The 17,931-nt window shown below is 54.1% G+C and overlaps 2 protein-coding genes across 2 annotated transcripts; both read right to left on the reverse strand.

Moving 5' to 3' along the window:
* Window positions 1–8,977: 8,977 nt before the first annotated feature.
* LOC120705650 (peroxidase P7-like) lies at window positions 8,978–10,313 on the reverse strand. Its single transcript, XM_039990104.1, has 3 exons — window positions 10,013–10,313; window positions 9,697–9,891; window positions 8,978–9,616 (listed from the first exon to the last, which is right to left on the reverse strand). The coding sequence occupies exons 1-3, from the start codon at window positions 10,232–10,234 to the stop codon at window positions 9,056–9,058; spliced, it is 978 nt and encodes a 325-aa protein (XP_039846038.1). The 5' UTR covers window positions 10,235–10,313; the 3' UTR covers window positions 8,978–9,055.
* Window positions 10,314–12,121: 1,808 nt separating this feature from the next.
* On the reverse strand, window positions 12,122–16,877 carry LOC120705647 (RAN GTPase-activating protein 1-like). The gene is made up of 2 exons (XM_039990098.1): window positions 16,664–16,877; window positions 12,122–14,154 (listed from the first exon to the last, which is right to left on the reverse strand). Exon 2 carries the CDS (start codon window positions 14,123–14,125, stop codon window positions 12,470–12,472), a length of 1,656 nt encoding a protein of 551 aa, XP_039846032.1. The 5' UTR covers window positions 14,126–14,154; window positions 16,664–16,877; the 3' UTR covers window positions 12,122–12,469.
* Between the last annotated feature and the right edge of the window lie 1,054 nt (window positions 16,878–17,931).

Consider the following 17,931-nt stretch of genomic DNA (forward strand, 5'->3'; position numbering starts at 1 on the left):
CCCAGGCCGAAGAGGAAGAGCCCATGGAAACCCATTGGGATGTTGGAACTCAAACTGAAGAAGAAGAACCCGAGGAAACCCATTGGGACAAAGGTACTCAGACCGAGGATGACTTGACGGATCAGTATCTGCCCCTAAAGAAGCGCTCTCTTAGGATTGAGGAGGAATCCCCATGATAGGAGTTGTCTCCAAACTAGAACCTTTGCTCTAATAATAATCATGTACCCATGAAGTTGTACCCCACCATGATGCCATAAATAAAAATCATCTACCCCTTTGTGTACCTCAAATAATTGTGCAAGTTTTTCACCATATCTTCGTTTTCAGATGGCTGAGGAAGGATGGACCCAGGGCGACTGCCAAGCTGCACCTGGCTTCCCCAGCCTCTTGATCAACGCCCTGGAAAGCCTTGGAGTCACGGAACGCCCGAGGTACTACAGCAGAGAGTACGAGCATCATGGCACTCTCCGTTGCAGGGTGATCCTAGTCGTCGCCAGAAGTGACCGCTACCCCGACATCCTGTCATGGCGAGTGACTGCTACAGGGTTTAGGCACCAGGACACCTACCCCTTAGCCGTCAGGAAAGCACTTCGTTACATGTGCCGGATTTTCGAAAGACACCTCGCCCCCACACCAATGAGGTTCTTTCCACCAGCCATCAGAACTCCAATTTGGGAAGCTCGAATGAGAAGCCTGGAACGGCGCCGCCATGAAGAAGTCCTCCTGTACCAAGTGGCTACCTACCTAACTTCCTTGGATCAGCTCTTTGACGAGCAAGCCAACTTGCTGAGGGAACAGACCCATCGAGCCGAGCAAGCAGAGCTCGCGGTAAGACTGCAACAGATCCGAGCAGTTCAAGCCGAGGCAAGAGCCGCAGCAGCGATTAGCAGAGAAGCAGTTGCTCAGGAGAGCCTCAGGTAAGCCCGAGACCGGCGTATGATGGAATGGACCAGAAGTGGAACTCCAGTCCCGGCAATCGGAGAAGACCATGTTCTGCTCGGAACACCTGTCATAGGATGGGGACCACTCGTTGGAAACCCACAAGTCCCACCTGAGAACCCTGGAAGGTCGACTGCCGACGTCGAAAGAGAAGCTGCTATGCAACCCCTGGCAGACGGAAACCTAGAAGACGGCGAGTTGCCTGTTTCCCTGGAGGATGAGAGTTCTCTTCCAAGGGAAGAACTCCCTCAAGCCAACGGATCTGCTTAAAACGCTAGCGACCGTCAAGGGATGAAGCCATATGGTCCGAAGGAGAGTTGTGCCCTCTTTCTTTTGAAGTTGTGTACCCGGACGTGTAGTACGCGTTTTAGTCGTGTCCCTGTACCCTGCCTTGCAGTAATAAAGTTGTTTGTGCCTGTTTGCTATGATTGAGTGCTTGTTGGGTGCTTATCGGCAGAAAATAGATTCTGCCTTTCCAAAAAAGTACGATTTAAATAACTTAAACATCACCTAATCCCAATCTCACAAAGACCCTACCCCATATACAGATGGCCTCCCGAAGCATTACGAGGGTTTCCCGCAATCGGAACCCTGCAGTCGCTGGTACGGGAGCCCCAGTCTTATTTGTCAAAAAGAAGGATGGGAGTATGAGGCTGCGTATAGACCACCGTGCACTGAATGAGGTTACCATCAAGAATAAGTACAACCTCCCCAGAATTGATGATCTTTTTGACCAGCAAAAAGGAGCCAGGTACTTCTCCAAGATCGATCTGAGGTACGGAATTGCAGAAGTTCAATGGAGCAGACACGAAGTAGAAGAAGCTACGTGGGAACGCGAAGACGCTCAAAAGGAATTTCCCCATCTGCATAGGAGCCAGCCGAATCTCGAGGACGAGATTCATTTTAAGGGGGGTAGGTTTGTAACATCCTGGAAAATTCACCAAATAAATAACATGTGATTAAATATTTATTTTCCATCGTTGAGCTCGAAATCCTCCTAAAACCAAGAACCCTAATTCCCGGAAACTTTTCCCTGTCCCGAACCCCCGTTCTTCCAACACCTGATTCCATTCAATGTGTTCATCTGTTCTTTTCCCGCCGACCGAACCCTTCTCTCTTTCTCCTCACCGCCGTCCCATCCCGCGTCACATGGTCGCTTGTCGCCCACGCACGACCACCCTTCGCGATCATCGCCGCGAATCTCTCTCCCTCTCTTTTTCTCTCCCTCCTTCCTCCCTCTCCTCCTCTGCCGAGCACGCTCGGCCCGGCCTCTCGCTTACTGCCGCACGTGGCCACCCCGCTCGGCGTGCCTCACCTCCCCTGGCCCGCGCACGCGGGACCAACGCCGCGCGTGGCCGACCGCGGCCGCGGTCGCCGCTGGCACGCACTCGCCCCCCTCCCTTTTTCCTTTTCCCCATTTTTCTTTTCCTTCTCCTCCATTTATTTTCCCTTTTTCCTTTTCTTTTCTCTCTCTCTCCTCCCTCCATCCCGCGCGCTGCAGAGCACCGGCCAAGCCCCCCTGCCCCGCACGGCTCGGCCGTGCCACCCATCGCCCCTGCTCCCTCCCCGGGTCGCTCCCCGCTCCCGGCTTGCCCCGTGCGCACGCCGCCCGCGCACCCCTACTCGCACCCCGCTGCTGCCCGCGCCATCGCCGCGCACGCGCGCAGCGCCCCTGCAACCCGGCCCCGCGCGCACGCCACGGCACCGGCCCCGTGCGCCCCACCGCCGCGAGCGCTCCCTGCCCCGCCCGCACCACGCCACCGCTCCCCGCCCCGGCCTGCCTCTCCTGCGCACGCCGCTAGCCGCCACCTCGCCTGCCCAGCCCGCGCGCACCGCCTCCGGGCCGCCCGTACACGATCACGCGCGCACGAACACGGTGCTCGGCACGGCGCGCCGCGACGTCGCTCGACCCGCCACCGGCCGCCTCCACGCACGCGCGCCCGGCCACTGCTCGCTCGCCCCGCGCGCCGCGCTCCACCCCAGCCCGCGCACCCGCCACGCCTGCACCTCCTGCCCCGCTGCACAAGTGCTGCCGCACCGCCTCGCCACCTGCACCAACGCCTGTGCCCGACGACCTTGGCACACCGCCGCCGCCTGCCACACGCAGCCGCTCCAGTACGACGCCGTGCCTCACCGTGCCCCACCCTGCTCGCCCAAGCACGCCAACCCAGCTGCCCCGCAGAGCGCGTCGTCAACTCCGCCGTCATCTCAGCGCCACCGCCCGCACGCCGCGACACCAGAGCGCCATTAATGGCCGCCCGTGGGCCTCGCTAAGCCGGCCACCTACCCCGGGGTCGCCACCGCCTTTCTCGCCTATAAAAGGGGGCTCGGCGCCGCCCCTGAGCCTCGCACCCCCGGCCGCCACCGCCCATTGCCTCCTATCGCCGCCGCTAGCCATAGCCGCCGCTCCCGAACGCCGGCCATCGCGGACCACCCTTCCCCGCTGCGCTCTAGCCCAAGCCAGGTAGGGCATCCGGGCCTCCTCCATCCCCTCTCCGTTTTTCCCCCACTTCCCGGACGCCGCCGCGCTCCGTGGCGCCGCCCCAAGCTCGCCGTCGCCCGCCGCCGCCTGCCACCGTAGCGCCACCTCCACGGACCTCCTCCGCTCGAATTAAGGAGGGGATTCGACCTCCCATGGGCCCACCTTCCTTTTCCCCCTGACCCGGGCCGCCGCCATGCCCTGGGCCGCCGGCGCCCTGGGAGCGCCTCCCCTGCTCTGCGGGAATGAGGAAGGGGAAAGAAAGGGCTTTTTGCCCAAAAGCCCCCCCCCCCTTTTCTCATTTATCCTTTAAGAGCCCTTCCCCTTTCAGCCATTTTGCAAAACAAACCCTTCTTTCTTTTATATTCCAGATAAACCCTTCCACCTTATAAGGCTAATTCTAACTAAGCCCCTCCCCCTTTCCTCTATTTTGTAAAGAGCCCTCCACCCTTGACCTTCCCTTTTATTATTTTTCCAAATAACTCCTCCACCGTATACAAGCGTTTATAAATAAAACCCTGTTCTTTTCTAAAATAAACCAAACACTTCTCATAATTTCAACCAGGCCCCTACCTCCTCCAGATTAATTACAACTAGGCCCCTGACCCTTTGTCCGATCCCGAACCTTTACTAAACCTATCATTTCATGTATCGAACGATCTCTGATCAACCCAAAACTTTACCATACCAATTCTAATATAATTTTGGGTCGTACCTTTAGAAAACCACTCAAAGATGTTACTTCTATCTCCATATTTTATGTGTTCCCGATTCGAGCTCAACGATAAGTCCTTGTTTTCTGAGTATTGATTGTGTGCTTGTTTGTATACGCTGTAGACCACGGAGTGAACGAAGGAGAACCCGCTAGCGAGCAGTACTGTGAGTAGGTGAACGAGGACCCGTTCCGCGACCCCGAGCCAGAAGAACAGGACCTCCCCGAAGGCTTCGAAGACGGCAAGTTCAATCCCATCCTTTGATGCATGTTCCTGTCCTAGTTTTTATAAATACAACCCGATGGCCTGTTTTATAAAATTGCATATGTTTTGCTTGCATGAAAACACGGTTGGATAGCCACCCCTTGTTTTGCGATGACCATTCCTTGACTACCTAGATTAATGTCTGATTTTGCTTGGACATTAATCGATATTAGAACGCTCAGTTGTTTACTCATAATATGCTTTATTTTTTATAAAGAAAATGTGTGTGTGGGAAGGGATAAAAGTGGATTTTTGAAAGATGAGTCTGGACGGGATGGATGGCATTTCAGTGTGATTTGCCGTTGGTGTGCTCGCGCCGGTGTGGCAGAGCAAGGAAGGGAGATATCCATCTTGTCACCCCTAAGGACCGAGTTGGTGTTACATCTCATCTAACTCCACTATCGTGCAAACCACTCGACCGTTGAATGGGCAACGGCTTAGCATAAATCCCACTAGTTAATTTGATAGCCATCAGGAGAGCTGAGAGCAACGGGTGACTAAGGAAAGGGATAAGCCAGAGTGACTTATGCCCGGTTATACCTAAGTGAATGGTCGATGACCCCTTGGTGCATCCCGTGATGGCTAGTCAGGTTTAGCTAAGGTGGGTAATGGCTATGTTGGGATCTACACCGACACGACGGTGTTCGACTTGTGGTATCCTACTTGTGGGTAAAATTGCACACCTCTGCAGAGATAAAAGCTATTCGAATAGCCGTGCCCACGGTATTGGGCGAGTTACGGTGTGGTCTCACCACTAGTGCTTACTTTGGGATGGGTTAGCGTGAGTTGTTTTGGAATGTGTCCGGCAGTTGTGCCGTGTGCTACGACGGACGGGGAGTCCGGCAGCAGTTTAAAACTTGAACTCCGGGTTACTACAAAAACTGTTTTCAAAAAAAGTTTTCTGTTAAAATAAAACCCTACATAAAATATCATTTTTCTGTAAATTAAACCATAACCTTATCCTTGATTTACCTATGCATATTATTCTGTTATAACCCCCCCTCCGTGGGTGTGGTTGGACTTGCTGAGTACGTTTGTACTCACCCCACTCTGACTTTTTACAGAAGAAGACCCAGACTTCGTACCAGACGACGCCGAGTAGGGTTATCGTTCTACACCCAACCTTGCCTGTGGTACCGGCCCTGTCGAGATGCCTCCGCTGTCGCAGTACTCTGAGCCTGTGATAGACCCCATGTGGTTTGCGGTCTGGTGTTATGTCGTAGCTTGGTTAATCATTATTATCATCTGTATCGAGTGTCCTCCAAGGTTTGTACGGTTTTGAACCATCTGATGTAATAAATGTGGCATCAGCCGCGGTCGAAGGCGCCCAAGGCGGGCGCGTAGGCGGGCGGCCCGGCTGTGCTGCCGATTTTTTCGGCTGCCGCGGAAGCGCGCGCTAAACCCGTGTCGGGCGCAGGAAAAACTGTCGCACGGGAAGAATAAGCACCATCCCGCTCCCGCTCGCGCTCCCACTCACCCTCCTCTGTGGCTCCGCCTGCGACACGCGCCGTCGGCCTCGCTCCTCCCCGCCGGCCCTGCTCCCCGACTGCCTCGCTCCTCCCCGCCGGCACTGCTCCCCGACGGCACACCCCTCCCCACCGGCCACCCCACTCCCCAAGGCGAGATCCCCTCCCCCGCCGGCTGCTCCCCTCCCTGCTCATCTCCCCTCACTGCTTTCCTCCACCTGCGGGCGCGGCCTCCCCTGCTTTCCTCCCCCAGCAGGCGCACACAGGGGCCAGCGGCCAGGGGCGCCGACGGGCGCAACCAGCAGCCAGGGGCGCCGACGGGTGCAACCAGCAGCCAGGGGCCAGCGGCCAGGGGCGCCGGCGGGCGCGGCCAGCAGCACGCGGCCAGGACGCGCGGGCGCGGCCACCCCGTGCACATGGGCGCGCACAGGGGCTCCTCCCCCATGGCGCACGAGGGAGCCCTGCTCTTGGGTGCCCTCCCCGCTCTCCCTCTCAGCTCATCTATTTTCCCCTGCTCATCTGATTTTGCTTGAATGAATATTGTCTGAATGTATAGGATGTCATCAGAAACTGCAGCTGCTATAGTCCTATATATTCAATATTTTTTTGTTATATATACATAATATATAGGAAAATTCCATTCTACACTCGCTTGTAGCTACTCCCACATGTGTATCTCATCATACATTACGTATCTGACCCAACAAAGAATATGTATATAGAGTATGTGATCATACTTGAACATCTGTGATGGTATATACATTAGGTATGTAACCATACATAAAGTATGTTGACATACTTATTTTATATACTAATAATAAGGTATAATTATATATTTAAAAAATATTACTGCTTTTGAAATTTTTCATATATATATCTTTCAAGTATGTTAGAATAAGTATATAAACATACTCAAAGTGATAAATGAGTATGAGAACATACATACGGTGGTATACTGATGATGAGAGTAGCTACACGCGAGTGTAGAAAAAACTCATCCTAATATATATTAGTTTTGCCTATATTGGCAAAACGCCTAGAAAAACACCTAGGACCGTCTAGGCGCGATTACTCCCGCCTAGGTGCTAGGCAGTGGGTCACCGCTTAGAATCGGACTAGCGCCTAGCCAAACTTGGGTTGGGCGTCATCGCTACCTCTTCTATTTGGGCTGTAGCCTAATACTGCCTTGGCATGGACTTCTATTTGGGCTGTAGACCAATCTTGCCCTGAATCTATGAGCTTCATACGGCCCAACAAGACAAGATTGCCTTCTCTCAATCATCATCATTCGCGTGCTGAAAAAGAGGCTATACTTATCAAGTTATCATGTTTGTACTCACAGAAAATGTTAATCATGTCTGTTCTCAATTATGGAGTGGCTGGCTGGCGCCCTGCCCCCAGACTCACACTGTGTTCGGCTGGCTGGTACTGATTTTTTATGAGAAAAAAATACTGTTGGCTGGCGCTGATTTTGTGTGAGAGAGAAATACTGTTGGCTGGATGCAGCGAAGATGAAGCGAACAGAGACTCAGGGGCTATTTGTTTGTAGGGACTCTTTTTAGTCCCTGCCACATCTAAAGAAATTTTACTATTTTGAAATATCAATAAAATTTGTTTATAAATTTTTTTTGACAGCTAAGTGCTAATTCGCGAGATGAATCTAATGAGCCTAATTAATCCATAATTTGCTACAGTGGTGCTACAGTGACTATCCGCTAATCATGGATTAATATACATCATTAGATTTGTCTGCAGTTAGTTTTATAATTATCTTTTATTTAATACTTTTAAATACTAAGATTTTTTTTGATGTGACAAGGACTAAAATTTAGCCGCTAAAACCAACAACTCCTCAGAGGCCAGAGTTGCAGGCAGGGGCGGATTTACAGGGGGGCTAGGGGGCTCTAGCCCCCCTGCCCAAAACCTCCACTGAAATCAAAGGAGAAAAGTGAAAAGAAAAGAGAGAAAAAAGAGAGGAAATGAGTGAAGATGAGGAGGAGGAAGAACCAAGTCCCTCCTAAGTTTGTAATCTGCGTCCGCCACGGGTTGCAGGTATATATCTTCAGCTTTTTTACGCTCACAGCATCACATGACAAACAAACAAAAAGCTGTCATTTTATCCTCAAGGATAAGGTCCCTCGTTACAGTTCTTAAAACTGATAATGAGCTCACAAAAAAAAGTTCTTGAAACTGATGCCCTGGGGCCGTGTGCCCCTGCAAAACCATTGCAGATGTTCAGTGTAACCCCCAGGGCGATCAAACCAGGAGTATCAGGTCAATGGTCATGCATAGACCCCCATTGCAGATAGTCAGAAGTGAGAACGGAGCGCCGTTGCTTTGGCAAACTGGCAATAATTCTAAGCACTGCAACTAGCAAACCGCTCCTATCGAAAATGATGCTGCTTTCTACTTATTTCAACTTATTTCGATCTATCCTCTCTTATACAACACTATTAAACTAACCGAAATCAGCCAACTTTTTACCAGCCGAGCAGAGAGAATGACGAGAGATCAGACATGCATCCAACATCCTGTCCGAGAGGAGAGGGTGAGGCTGTGCTACTTCCTAGCTAGGCGTGGGCACTGCGGCCCCGGCAAAGTGAGATGCAGGCCATGCACGAGAACGACGCGATCCACGCTACAGCGTCGCGCTCACAAGCCAACAGCGCCGTCTCACGGGCCCGCCCGCCGGCACAGGCACGAGAGCGCGGCCGTGGATGCCATTGACAGGCACCGCCGGGCTGCCGGCTCCGATAGTCCGATGCCCTTTTCGTCCACCGGAACGAATCATTGCGCTCTCTACAACATCCGTGGCTGCAGGTTGGGCCCCCGCCCCGCGGCGAGCATCCCCGCACAGTGTGGTCTACTGCGCGGCGGCAGGCGCAGCTGGCAGATGTCGATCCCATCCATGTCTGCATGATGCCCGCGTCAGTTCCAGGGGTCAAAAAGCCTGCGCCATGACATCGCAAATTCGACATCAGATGGCCCGATCTATCCTTGCGATCGATCGATCGAAACATGCGGGAATCCAATCCAGCGCAGGAACAGCGTTTCCGAACTGTGCGTCGAGGAGACGAAGAATATTGCGTACCAAATCGATCATGCGTGTGTCAAACTGAAGCGTGCGCCAAGAACTAATTAATTATCCATTGATGAGCAATGTGAAATGGTGCCGCGTGCAGCTAAATCAAAAATCAGTTCAATCGCCGGCAGTTGAGACGGACCTCGCCGGCGCTCCCGGCGGCTGGGGCCAGGCCGCCCAACCTCACCATCGCGGCGGCGAAGTCGGCCGCGAAGGCCGTCCCGTTGGCGGCGTAGGCGCGCACGAGCGCGTCCGTGGTGCTGTTGCCGCCGCCGTAGAGCGCCTGGTCGGAGCGCAGCAGCACGCGGCGGGCGAGCAGGTCCCGGAAGTAGCCGTTGTCGAAGGCGTCGGGCGCCCGCGGCTCCAGCGGCGCGAGGTTGCCGTCGCCGCCCGCGGCGGGGCAGACGCCGGCGCGGAGGCCCGCGGCGAAGGCGGCGTCCGCGGCGGTGTCGTTGTAGATGTGCGAGCGGAAGACGGCGCAGCGGGCCCGCCCCACGGTGTGCGCGCCGGAGAGCGCCGTCAGGTCGCGCGTGTCCAGGCCCTTGGCGCGGAACATGGACAGGAGCGTGGGGAGGCCCGCGTCGGGCGGCGGCAGGTTGGTGTTTGCGGCGCTCGCGCTCGTGTTGCGCGCGTCGCGGCGACCCAGCGGCACCGTCCAGCTCGGCCCGCCGAGCTGCAGCATGCCGCGGCTCTGCTCAGTCGAGCCGAGCGTGCGTGATTTGTGTGGGAAGAAGAGGACCGAACTGAACTGACCAGGTTGACGGCGTCGCGCGCGGCGAGGGCGAGGATGTCGGCGCAGGAGACGGTGGCGTTGCAGGAGGCCTCGACCTGCGCCTTGATGGCGTCGATGACCTCGTAGCCGCGCAGCGAGTTGGCGTTGGGCCCCGCGTTCTTCTCCCCCGTGAAGCTGCCCGGCACGTCGTCCAGCAAGACGGAGGCGTCGCACCCCTGCCATCACGCCACCACACGTCAATCAGCCAGGCGCAACTCCCAAGCAAACACACTCGTCACAGTACCCATCCACGCTCAGGTCGCGGCATCAACACGGAACAGCCGGAGAAGGGTTTACATTGACGAAGCAGTCGTGGAAGAAGAGGCGGAGGATGGAGGCCCCCATGCGCGGCTCGCTCCGGACCGCCCGCGCCACGCCGCGCCGCACGACGGCCTGCAGCGCCGGGCACGTCGCGTTGTAGAACCCCGGCGACAGCCCCTGCCCCTGCCCCTGCGCGAGGGCCGCGACGGCGGCGAGCGCCGAGAGCCACAGCGCCCGGGAGAGCCACCCCGTCGCCATCGCCACCGGCAGCCAGGCAGCCAGCGGCAACGACAGAGAGCGAGTGAAGCGTTCGATGAACCAAATGACGAAGCGCTCACGCGCACGGGCACGTCTATATGGGCGGCCGGGCGGGCGGGGTCTGCCGGCGCGTGCAAGTGGAGCGCGAGCCGGGAGGCCACTGTGTTCGCTTCATCTTCGCTGTATCTAGCTAATAGTATTTTTTTCTCACACAAAATCAGTACCAGTCATTAGCACCAACCAACCAATTGTACTTTTCTCTCACAAAAAATCAGCACCAACCACCAGCACTAGCTAGGCGAACAGGGTGGGCCCGGCTGGGCGCCCCCGCTGCGGCGCGCTCGCAATCTGGCATCGGCTCGCAAGCGGACAAGCGGGTTTGTTGGGCCGGTTCCTGACTCCGGCCGGAGACCACCACCACCAACCCAACCGCAGCAGCGGGCTGCGGGCACCCCGTCGCGACGCTCGATGACAGCGAGCGACGAGTGGGCTCGCTCAAGCGTGGGGCGGGGGTGGGCATGGGGCTGCGCGGCCGTGGACGCTAGTGCCGGTCACCGAGCGCGCACGGCGGCCGAGACGATACGAACGGGGTGGACACCGGGTATGTAGGCTACAGGGCGAGACCTCGTGGCGGCAGTCAGGTCGCCAATGGCAAGTCGGGTGTCGCATCATCGCATGGCAGTTGGCACCAGCCAGCAGCGAGCATCGTCGAGCAGGCAGGAAGGCCGCGCCAGATACCGTCACGGCGGCCATCTTTTCCTGTCGGGCGCCGCCGGCTCGTCTGCAGCTAATCCTCCATGCTAAGTTTTTACTAATAATGGGCAGGCCAAAGATCAGCAGCACTTGATCAGTGATCAAACAAGACGTGCGTGCGTGCATGTGTGTACCTTTGGCATGGCTTTAAGTCTACGGCAGATGATGCCGCGCCAAGCGCCATCGAGTGGTTTCTTTTCTCAAGATAACACCTGTTCATCTCGGCAGTTCTTCTATTGCCTACCCAATGCATGCCCTGTGTCGGCCGAGCAAGGAACATTCTTGGCAAAGCTACGTGTACGTCCAGACCGGTCGTGCAATCGGATAGAGCACTAGATTGCACTGTTGTGAATCTACCTTTCAAAAAGAAATAATCAAGCGTATATAGAGAACACAAGTGTCATCGTTACCTGAAGAGGGGATCAGTGTACCAGAAAACGATTGAACCAGAAAAGCCATATCAAAACCAGCTTCCTGTAATCCTGTTTTGCATTTGGTTCGTGTTCACTTGAAAGTTTGAATTCCATGGTTGTACGATTCAATCGTATTATTACACCTTCAAATGGATCAAGCTACCCAAAAGCTAATTTACAGCAAATCCTCAAACTGTGCAAAGTTGCCATAGTGAGTAGCAGCAACCCACATGCGGCAGACATGAATGTAAAATTACATGATGCTTACATTTACAGACAAGAAACATCATCATCATAAGGCCCTGTTTGGGACGGCCGTTGGCGATGCTTAAACGCGGAACGCGCGTTTGCCGAACACCCCCAACGCAAAACGCGGAAGTTTGAACTGTGCGGGGAAAATTGCGTAAGCGATATCGAGCTGTGTTGGCGTATAAGCGTCACACTCCTAGTGCTCGCGGTACCAAACAGAGCCTAAAAGCATCCATCCACAGAAAGAACCACACCATGCTTAAATCACTGGAGAGCAGAAACGAGACCATCTTACATGATGCGAAGATCGACGTGCTCCTGCTGGATACCAAAACTCTACAACTCGCATGGCTTGCAAAGTGCGAGTCGTTCCCAGACGAATTTATTAATTCATCAAACGATACACTAAAAAAAGAGAGCAATATTCCAGTAAAACCACATGATTCACACGTTACTTGTGCAGACACCAACATAGGCAACATTATTATATAAAAGAAAAATACGGGCAACATTCATACATGCCACAATAGCACATATTGCAAATAAACTAATGAAGCGCCCGAAAACATCACAGCGAATAAGTTGTAGTACTAAATAGGGTCCATGAAATAATGTTCAAAGTCAGCTTCCTGACCCTGACAACCACAGATACCAAGTTCAGAAGATACAAAAGGTTCCCATAAACGGAAAGGATAGATCACCAGGCTGCTTGACTCGGTTCTAAATGGTGGTGACACAGTGCATTTGCTCATAACTAAAAGTCTAGCCTAGCTGGTATTCAGAAGATTACTGGACAAAAAGCTAGAACTAGTTAGCCTAATCATGGTTCATCGTCCTGCTCCACCTGTACGTTCTGCAGCTTCGAATCCAGCCCGTCCTCGACGTTATCATCCTTGGCATCTTCGTCACCATCATCCTCATCACCATCATCAGGCTCCCCCTCAGGTTCGTTCTCATCTAGTGAGCCCAAAACATCCAGCGAATTCTTACCAGCCTTCAAAATATCTTTCACCTCATCAATCCCTTCATCGGAGATGAAATTACCATTGATGTTCAGTTGCACAAAACCAGGTTTGTTTGCAACTGCCCGTGCAAAGCAGCGTGCTCCAGCCCTCTGAAACATGTTTGTGCTTACATCAAGTTCCTTCAGATTTGTATGACCATCTTCCAAAGATTTTGCAATAATCACGGCACCGGCATCCTTGAGTTCATTCTCAGCCAAGGTCAGCTTCTTAAGTGACTGCATGGCTGTTAGGCATTCTGCTATACCCGGGGCTGCCTTGGCATTTATTTCATTTCCAGCCAATTCAAGGACTTCCAACTGAGGTGCTGACAGTTTGAGGGCATTGACAATTGCTAGTGTACCCTTATTCTCAAGGTTGAGGTCACTGAGATAAAGTTCAACGAGATCAGGAAGCTTTGGAAGGGTTTTGCTGAGAGCAATCCCTGCATCAACACCGAACAAGTTATCCCTAAGATCCAGTTTCTTCAGATGTGTGCATGTCCCTAATGCCTCGGACAACGCGACACCACCGTCAGATCCTATCCTTGTTGCTGAGCACCTGAAACTCTCCAGATTTGGAGACCGCTTAACCATCTCAGCGACATACACAGCACCTTCATCTCCAGTCATGTTGTTGTGGAAGTGGAGAACCTTAAGTTTCTCAGTCGAAGGAATAAGCTCAGAAAGAGCTTTTGCAGCGTCCTCTGATATGCCATCATTCATGACATAGAGTTCTTCCAGATTATCCTGTGATTTCAGAAGCTCACTGAATGCCCTGACACCCTTCTCACCTAGTGCATTGTCAGAGATGTTTAGATATCTCAGTACACAACCCTCTAGTGCTTTGGAGAATATGCGCAACACATCAAGAGCTTCGTCTTCTGGCCTTCCTGCAACAAAATCAGATATATCTACCTCTGTAAGCTGATTCTTAACAGATTCGAGAATGGATCCTGCAACATTAGCAGCATCAACACCAAAACTCCTGTTGCTAAAGCAAATCCTTTTATACGAGTTTCCTGGTTTGGTAAGTGGACTCAACAGTTCCTTTGCTTCATCTGCCTCGATAAAGGCACGCTTGCCACCAGATATATCTAATACAGTATCACCAGGCACAAGAGGTGTATCAGCTACTGGCACTTCTGATTCTGCAGTAACCCTTGGGCCTTTCTTAAGAACTTCCAGCATCATCTTGCTAGTTTCTCTAGCATACAGCTGGACAGCAGAACTCCCGTCACCATCAGGTTCTTTCTTGAAATCCTCATCTGCAGCTACAAAGCACAGCTGTTCAATCCTTTTAGCATTCTCATGAGCCTCTTCCTTGCCCAAAAGTCCATACTTCCGGGAAAATATGGACTCAGTGGACAGGTTCTTGGTCATCCTCTCTACAAGCATGAGGCGTGTGCTTTCACTCGGTGGCCACAGCTTGATGGAGAATGTCCTGGGTTGGAAGTTTTGTGCTGCTGAATCCATGTGTAAACCTTCGAAATTGACACGGGACCCTAATAGTACAGAATGAATTATTAGCCTTGCTGTGATAAGATATTGCACTAGCCAAAGTCTACAGTACAGTACCAACATCAACCAACTCATTAAAGAAAAAATATAGGTTGATGAACAATTCACTCAAGTGGTTTGCTTAAAATCTTCTGTATGTTTGAGACCAACAAATCATTTACTCATGAGAATAGCATGATAGATCTTTGTGAGTTCCATTCCATCAAAAGAAAAATAAAGCTCTGTCATCGTTGTACCAGAAAACTAAAACTCGCAGCAAAAACAGGGAATTGATCTGTGGACAGGATCAATGGCCAAGCAATGTGATATAAGGCTGCCCGCACTGGGCTCTGTAAACCAAACGGTACATCTTATGCAGTTCGTTTTACCGCAAAAAAGCGCTGCAGCGGGGGTCTGTATCGCGCGCGCTATCCTTGCGGACGCGGAGCGGCGCGGCAAATCGAGCGCAGGTAGCGGCCGCTCGCTACGCCGCCGAGCGAGGGAGAGAGGAGAAGGAGTGCCGCACGGTCGAGGCCCGCCGAGCTCCGGTCCGGCGAGGCCCGCTGCCCCGCCGTGGCTCCGCTCCGCCTGCGCCCCCGCGGGGCTCGTGGCTGCGGCCTCCTCCGCCGTGGGGTCGACCACCGGGCCGAGGCCTCCTCCGCCATGCGGCCGCGGCCTCCTCCACCGCTAGCACCGCCAGGCAACACGGCGGCACGCCCCTGCTCACCGGGGGAGAGGGAGTGGGAGGGAGGGAGGAGGAAAAGGGGCGCCGGCGAGGGAGTGGCTCGGGCTCCCGCCGCCGCCAAGAATCCGTGGACGCCTCGCTCGAGCGAGGGAGCGGCCGCACCTAGCTCGCCATGGACCCGAGCGGCGAGGGAGGAGGGCGGAGGGCCGCCGCCGCCATGGACCCAAGCGACGAGGGAGGAAGGCCGGCGGGATCCGGCCGCGTGCGCCATGGACCCGCCACCTCCGCTGCGTGCCGCCGCGGCCCGCCTCGCCGCGCGCGCGCCGCCATGGCCACCGCGCCCCGCCCCGATGCCCGCGCCCGCGCGCGCCGCCGAGGGAGCCGGGGAGGGCCGCCGCCATGGCCACCGCGCCCAGCTCGGGGAGCACGAGGCCACCGCGAGGCCCACCGCCGGGGGCAGGCGCGCCGGCCTCCGCCACCCCGCGCGAACCTCTGCGCCGCCGTGGCCGCCGCTCGCAGGGGACGCAGCTGCAGGGGACGCATGCCCACTGCCGATCTCCAGTGGGCGGCTGCTGCAGGGGAGGGGCCGTGGCCGTGGCCGTGGCCCGCCGCCTTGGCCTCTCCGGCGCGAGGACGACGGTGGGAGGCCGGAGCTCGAGCCGCGCGGGGCCTCTGCACTGACACGCCGGGGCATGTCCTGGCTCCCGCCCCGTCCGCTCCTGGACCTCGCCGCCCCCGGCCTCGGGCGCTCGGCGCGCTGGCCGCCTGGAGCCACCCGCTCGCTGCGCGGCCATGGGAGGGGGCGGAGGGCTGAGCCCGCGGCTCACCAGCAAGGAGGCGTGGCCGGACACGCCATGGGCGTCGCCGCCGCCATGGATCCGCCTCCGCGCCGCGAGGGAGGGAGAGAGGCTAGCGGCGGCGGGTCGACAGAGAGAGACAGAGAGCAGGGGAGGGGGGCGAGACGGACGAGGGGAAAGAAAAAAAGGGGAGAAAAAAAGAGAAAAAAAAGAAAAGGAAAAGAAAATGAGATGTTAGGTGGAGATGGTTGAATAAAATATGTGATAGTTGGGATAGAGTAGAGATATAGAGAGTGAACGAGCGCAACGAAACTGAATATAGAGAGGAGAATCTCGATGACCAGGCATGAATATTCCTTTTGGAAAGTGAATTTAGAGAGCGATGAGTGCGGAGAGCCTAACAAACATGGTGGGTAATAAATGCTTGTGCAGACTAACATCAGATATGCTCCTAAATTCAATTTTTCAAATGATTAAAGTAGAGTTGACTATTTGACAAAAGATTTCAGATAGCCAAATTCCATCACACAGACACATAGGCTTCAGAGCCAGCACACACCCTTATACAGATACGCTGGTACGGCAATTTTTCCAAAAAAAACTCGGATACGTGGATACGTTTCAGATTTTTTTTAAAATAAATAAATAAAAAACAGTGCATAGGAAAGTTCACAACAATAAGAAATCGAAGTTCAACATAAGCAAATTGCTAGTGAACTTCTCCATCGAGCAATACGTGCGTTTCCAGAGAGCATTACCGCCTCCTAATTTAGGCTTCTCTATAATGTTAACATGAGCCCAGAGTGGAGCCGTTATATCAATCGTGGCTGCAGATCCTACGCTACTACTAGCACTTGCGCAGTTGCGCTAGCAACACCAGCAGCAGTATGCACTAGCAATGCTCGATGTAGCCGTCTACAGAAGAGAGCAATAACAGGTCTCTAGATCGGGGAGAAGGACATCAGAGAGGGGGGAAAATGGAAGGAAGAAATCAATCCAGATCCCAGAGGACGACGAGAACGGAAAGCTCACCAGAGATTGCAGCCGGCACTCCTCCTTGCCGGCGGGCGGCGGCTCGTCGCCGGCGACGGGGAGCGGCGGCGCTCGGGCGGGCGGGCGCCTGGTCGGGCGGCGGCCGGCGGCCGGCGGCTGCGTGCGTGCGTCGAGTGCGAGGGTGCTGTGCGCCTGTGCCAGTGCGAGCGTGGGGGCTAGGTCACGGGCTGGGATAGCAGGCTCAAGTGCTTCGTGGGCTGGGCCGTGCCCCCAAAGACGTGCAGATACGTGTCCGGCCCACGTATCGAGTTGTTTGCGATTTTAATTTTTTTTCCCGCTACCGGCGGATACGTATCCGCGCCGTACTACGGTGCCCTTCCAGCCGTGTCCGGGTAAGAGAGGCACAACGAGATCCCTCCGTTTCCCAACAGGGACGGTGCCCTGCTCAGCTCTCCGTATCCTCTTGCCGCATCCCTGAAGCATCCTGCTCAGCCCTCCGTACGGGGTTCTTCCCCTCTACTCCGGCTCTACCCATTTGCGTGCTAGTAGCCGGCATCCCGGTCACGGATTCGACGGCCGACACCTCAACACCCCTGTTCCGGTCAGTGCGGGGACGTGACACCATCTGTCCTGGACCTGCGGCCCGAGGGCAATCATGGCCTACCACATGATCCCACCGATCCTGCCCTGTGATAATGGCGTCCAGCTCGGTCGCGAGAGATAGGCCCAGTTTACTTCCCACCCTATAGGGGTGGGCATTCCGTCTATTCGGGTATTTCAGTTCGGTCTATTTGAGTTTTGCGAATTTCGGGTTTCAAAAAATAAGAACCGAAATTTTAAAGACAAAATTAGAAACCGAACCTAAATAGACCGAATATTTCGGTTCGGTCTATTCGGTCCACCGAATTAACCGAATAATAAACACACCCTCATCTTCCATCAAAATATATGCAATGAATAGTTAAATAGAAGTACGAGTAATAGAGATAAGTAACTATGAAAAAATAGCATAATGAAATAGACATACAAATATTAAGATGAGATAACAACTACTCCCTCCTTCCCCGTTTATAAGGCATACACGTATATCAAGATTCAAATCTTCTCATCTTTGACTAATAATTTGACTATTAAATTTTTATTTTTATAATGCAAATTTCATATGATTGGATTCATAATCAAACATAGTTTACAATGATTATAAGTTTATAATCAAAAGTGATATAATATATGATAAATAAATGGTCAAAGTGTTGTTTAGAAGACCGTGTCATGTTCCACCATGCCTTATAAACGGGGAAGGAGGG

Source organism: Panicum virgatum, chromosome 5K (genome assembly GCF_016808335.1).
Source record: "Panicum virgatum strain AP13 chromosome 5K, P.virgatum_v5, whole genome shotgun sequence".
Classification (NCBI taxonomy): Eukaryota; Viridiplantae; Streptophyta; class Magnoliopsida; order Poales; family Poaceae; genus Panicum; species Panicum virgatum.

What these genes read in the sequence shown, in the direction of transcription:
- LOC120705647 (XM_039990098.1), bottom strand. Translation starts at nt 14,125, where the DNA reads ATGGATTCAGCAGCACAAAACTTCCAACCCAGGACATTCTCCATCAAG.
- LOC120705650 (XM_039990104.1), bottom strand. Translation starts at nt 10,234, where the DNA reads ATGGCGACGGGGTGGCTCTCCCGGGCGCTGTGGCTCTCGGCGCTCGCC. An exon ending in TCCACGACTGCTTCGTCAAT is followed by an intron (nt 9,892 to 10,012) that starts GTAAACCCTTCT and finishes GCGTGATGGCAG; the next exon opens with GGGTGCGACGCCTCCGTCTT. An exon ending in CGCGCGACGCCGTCAACCTG is followed by an intron (nt 9,617 to 9,696) that starts GTCAGTTCAGTT and finishes GGCATGCTGCAG; the next exon opens with CTCGGCGGGCCGAGCTGGAC.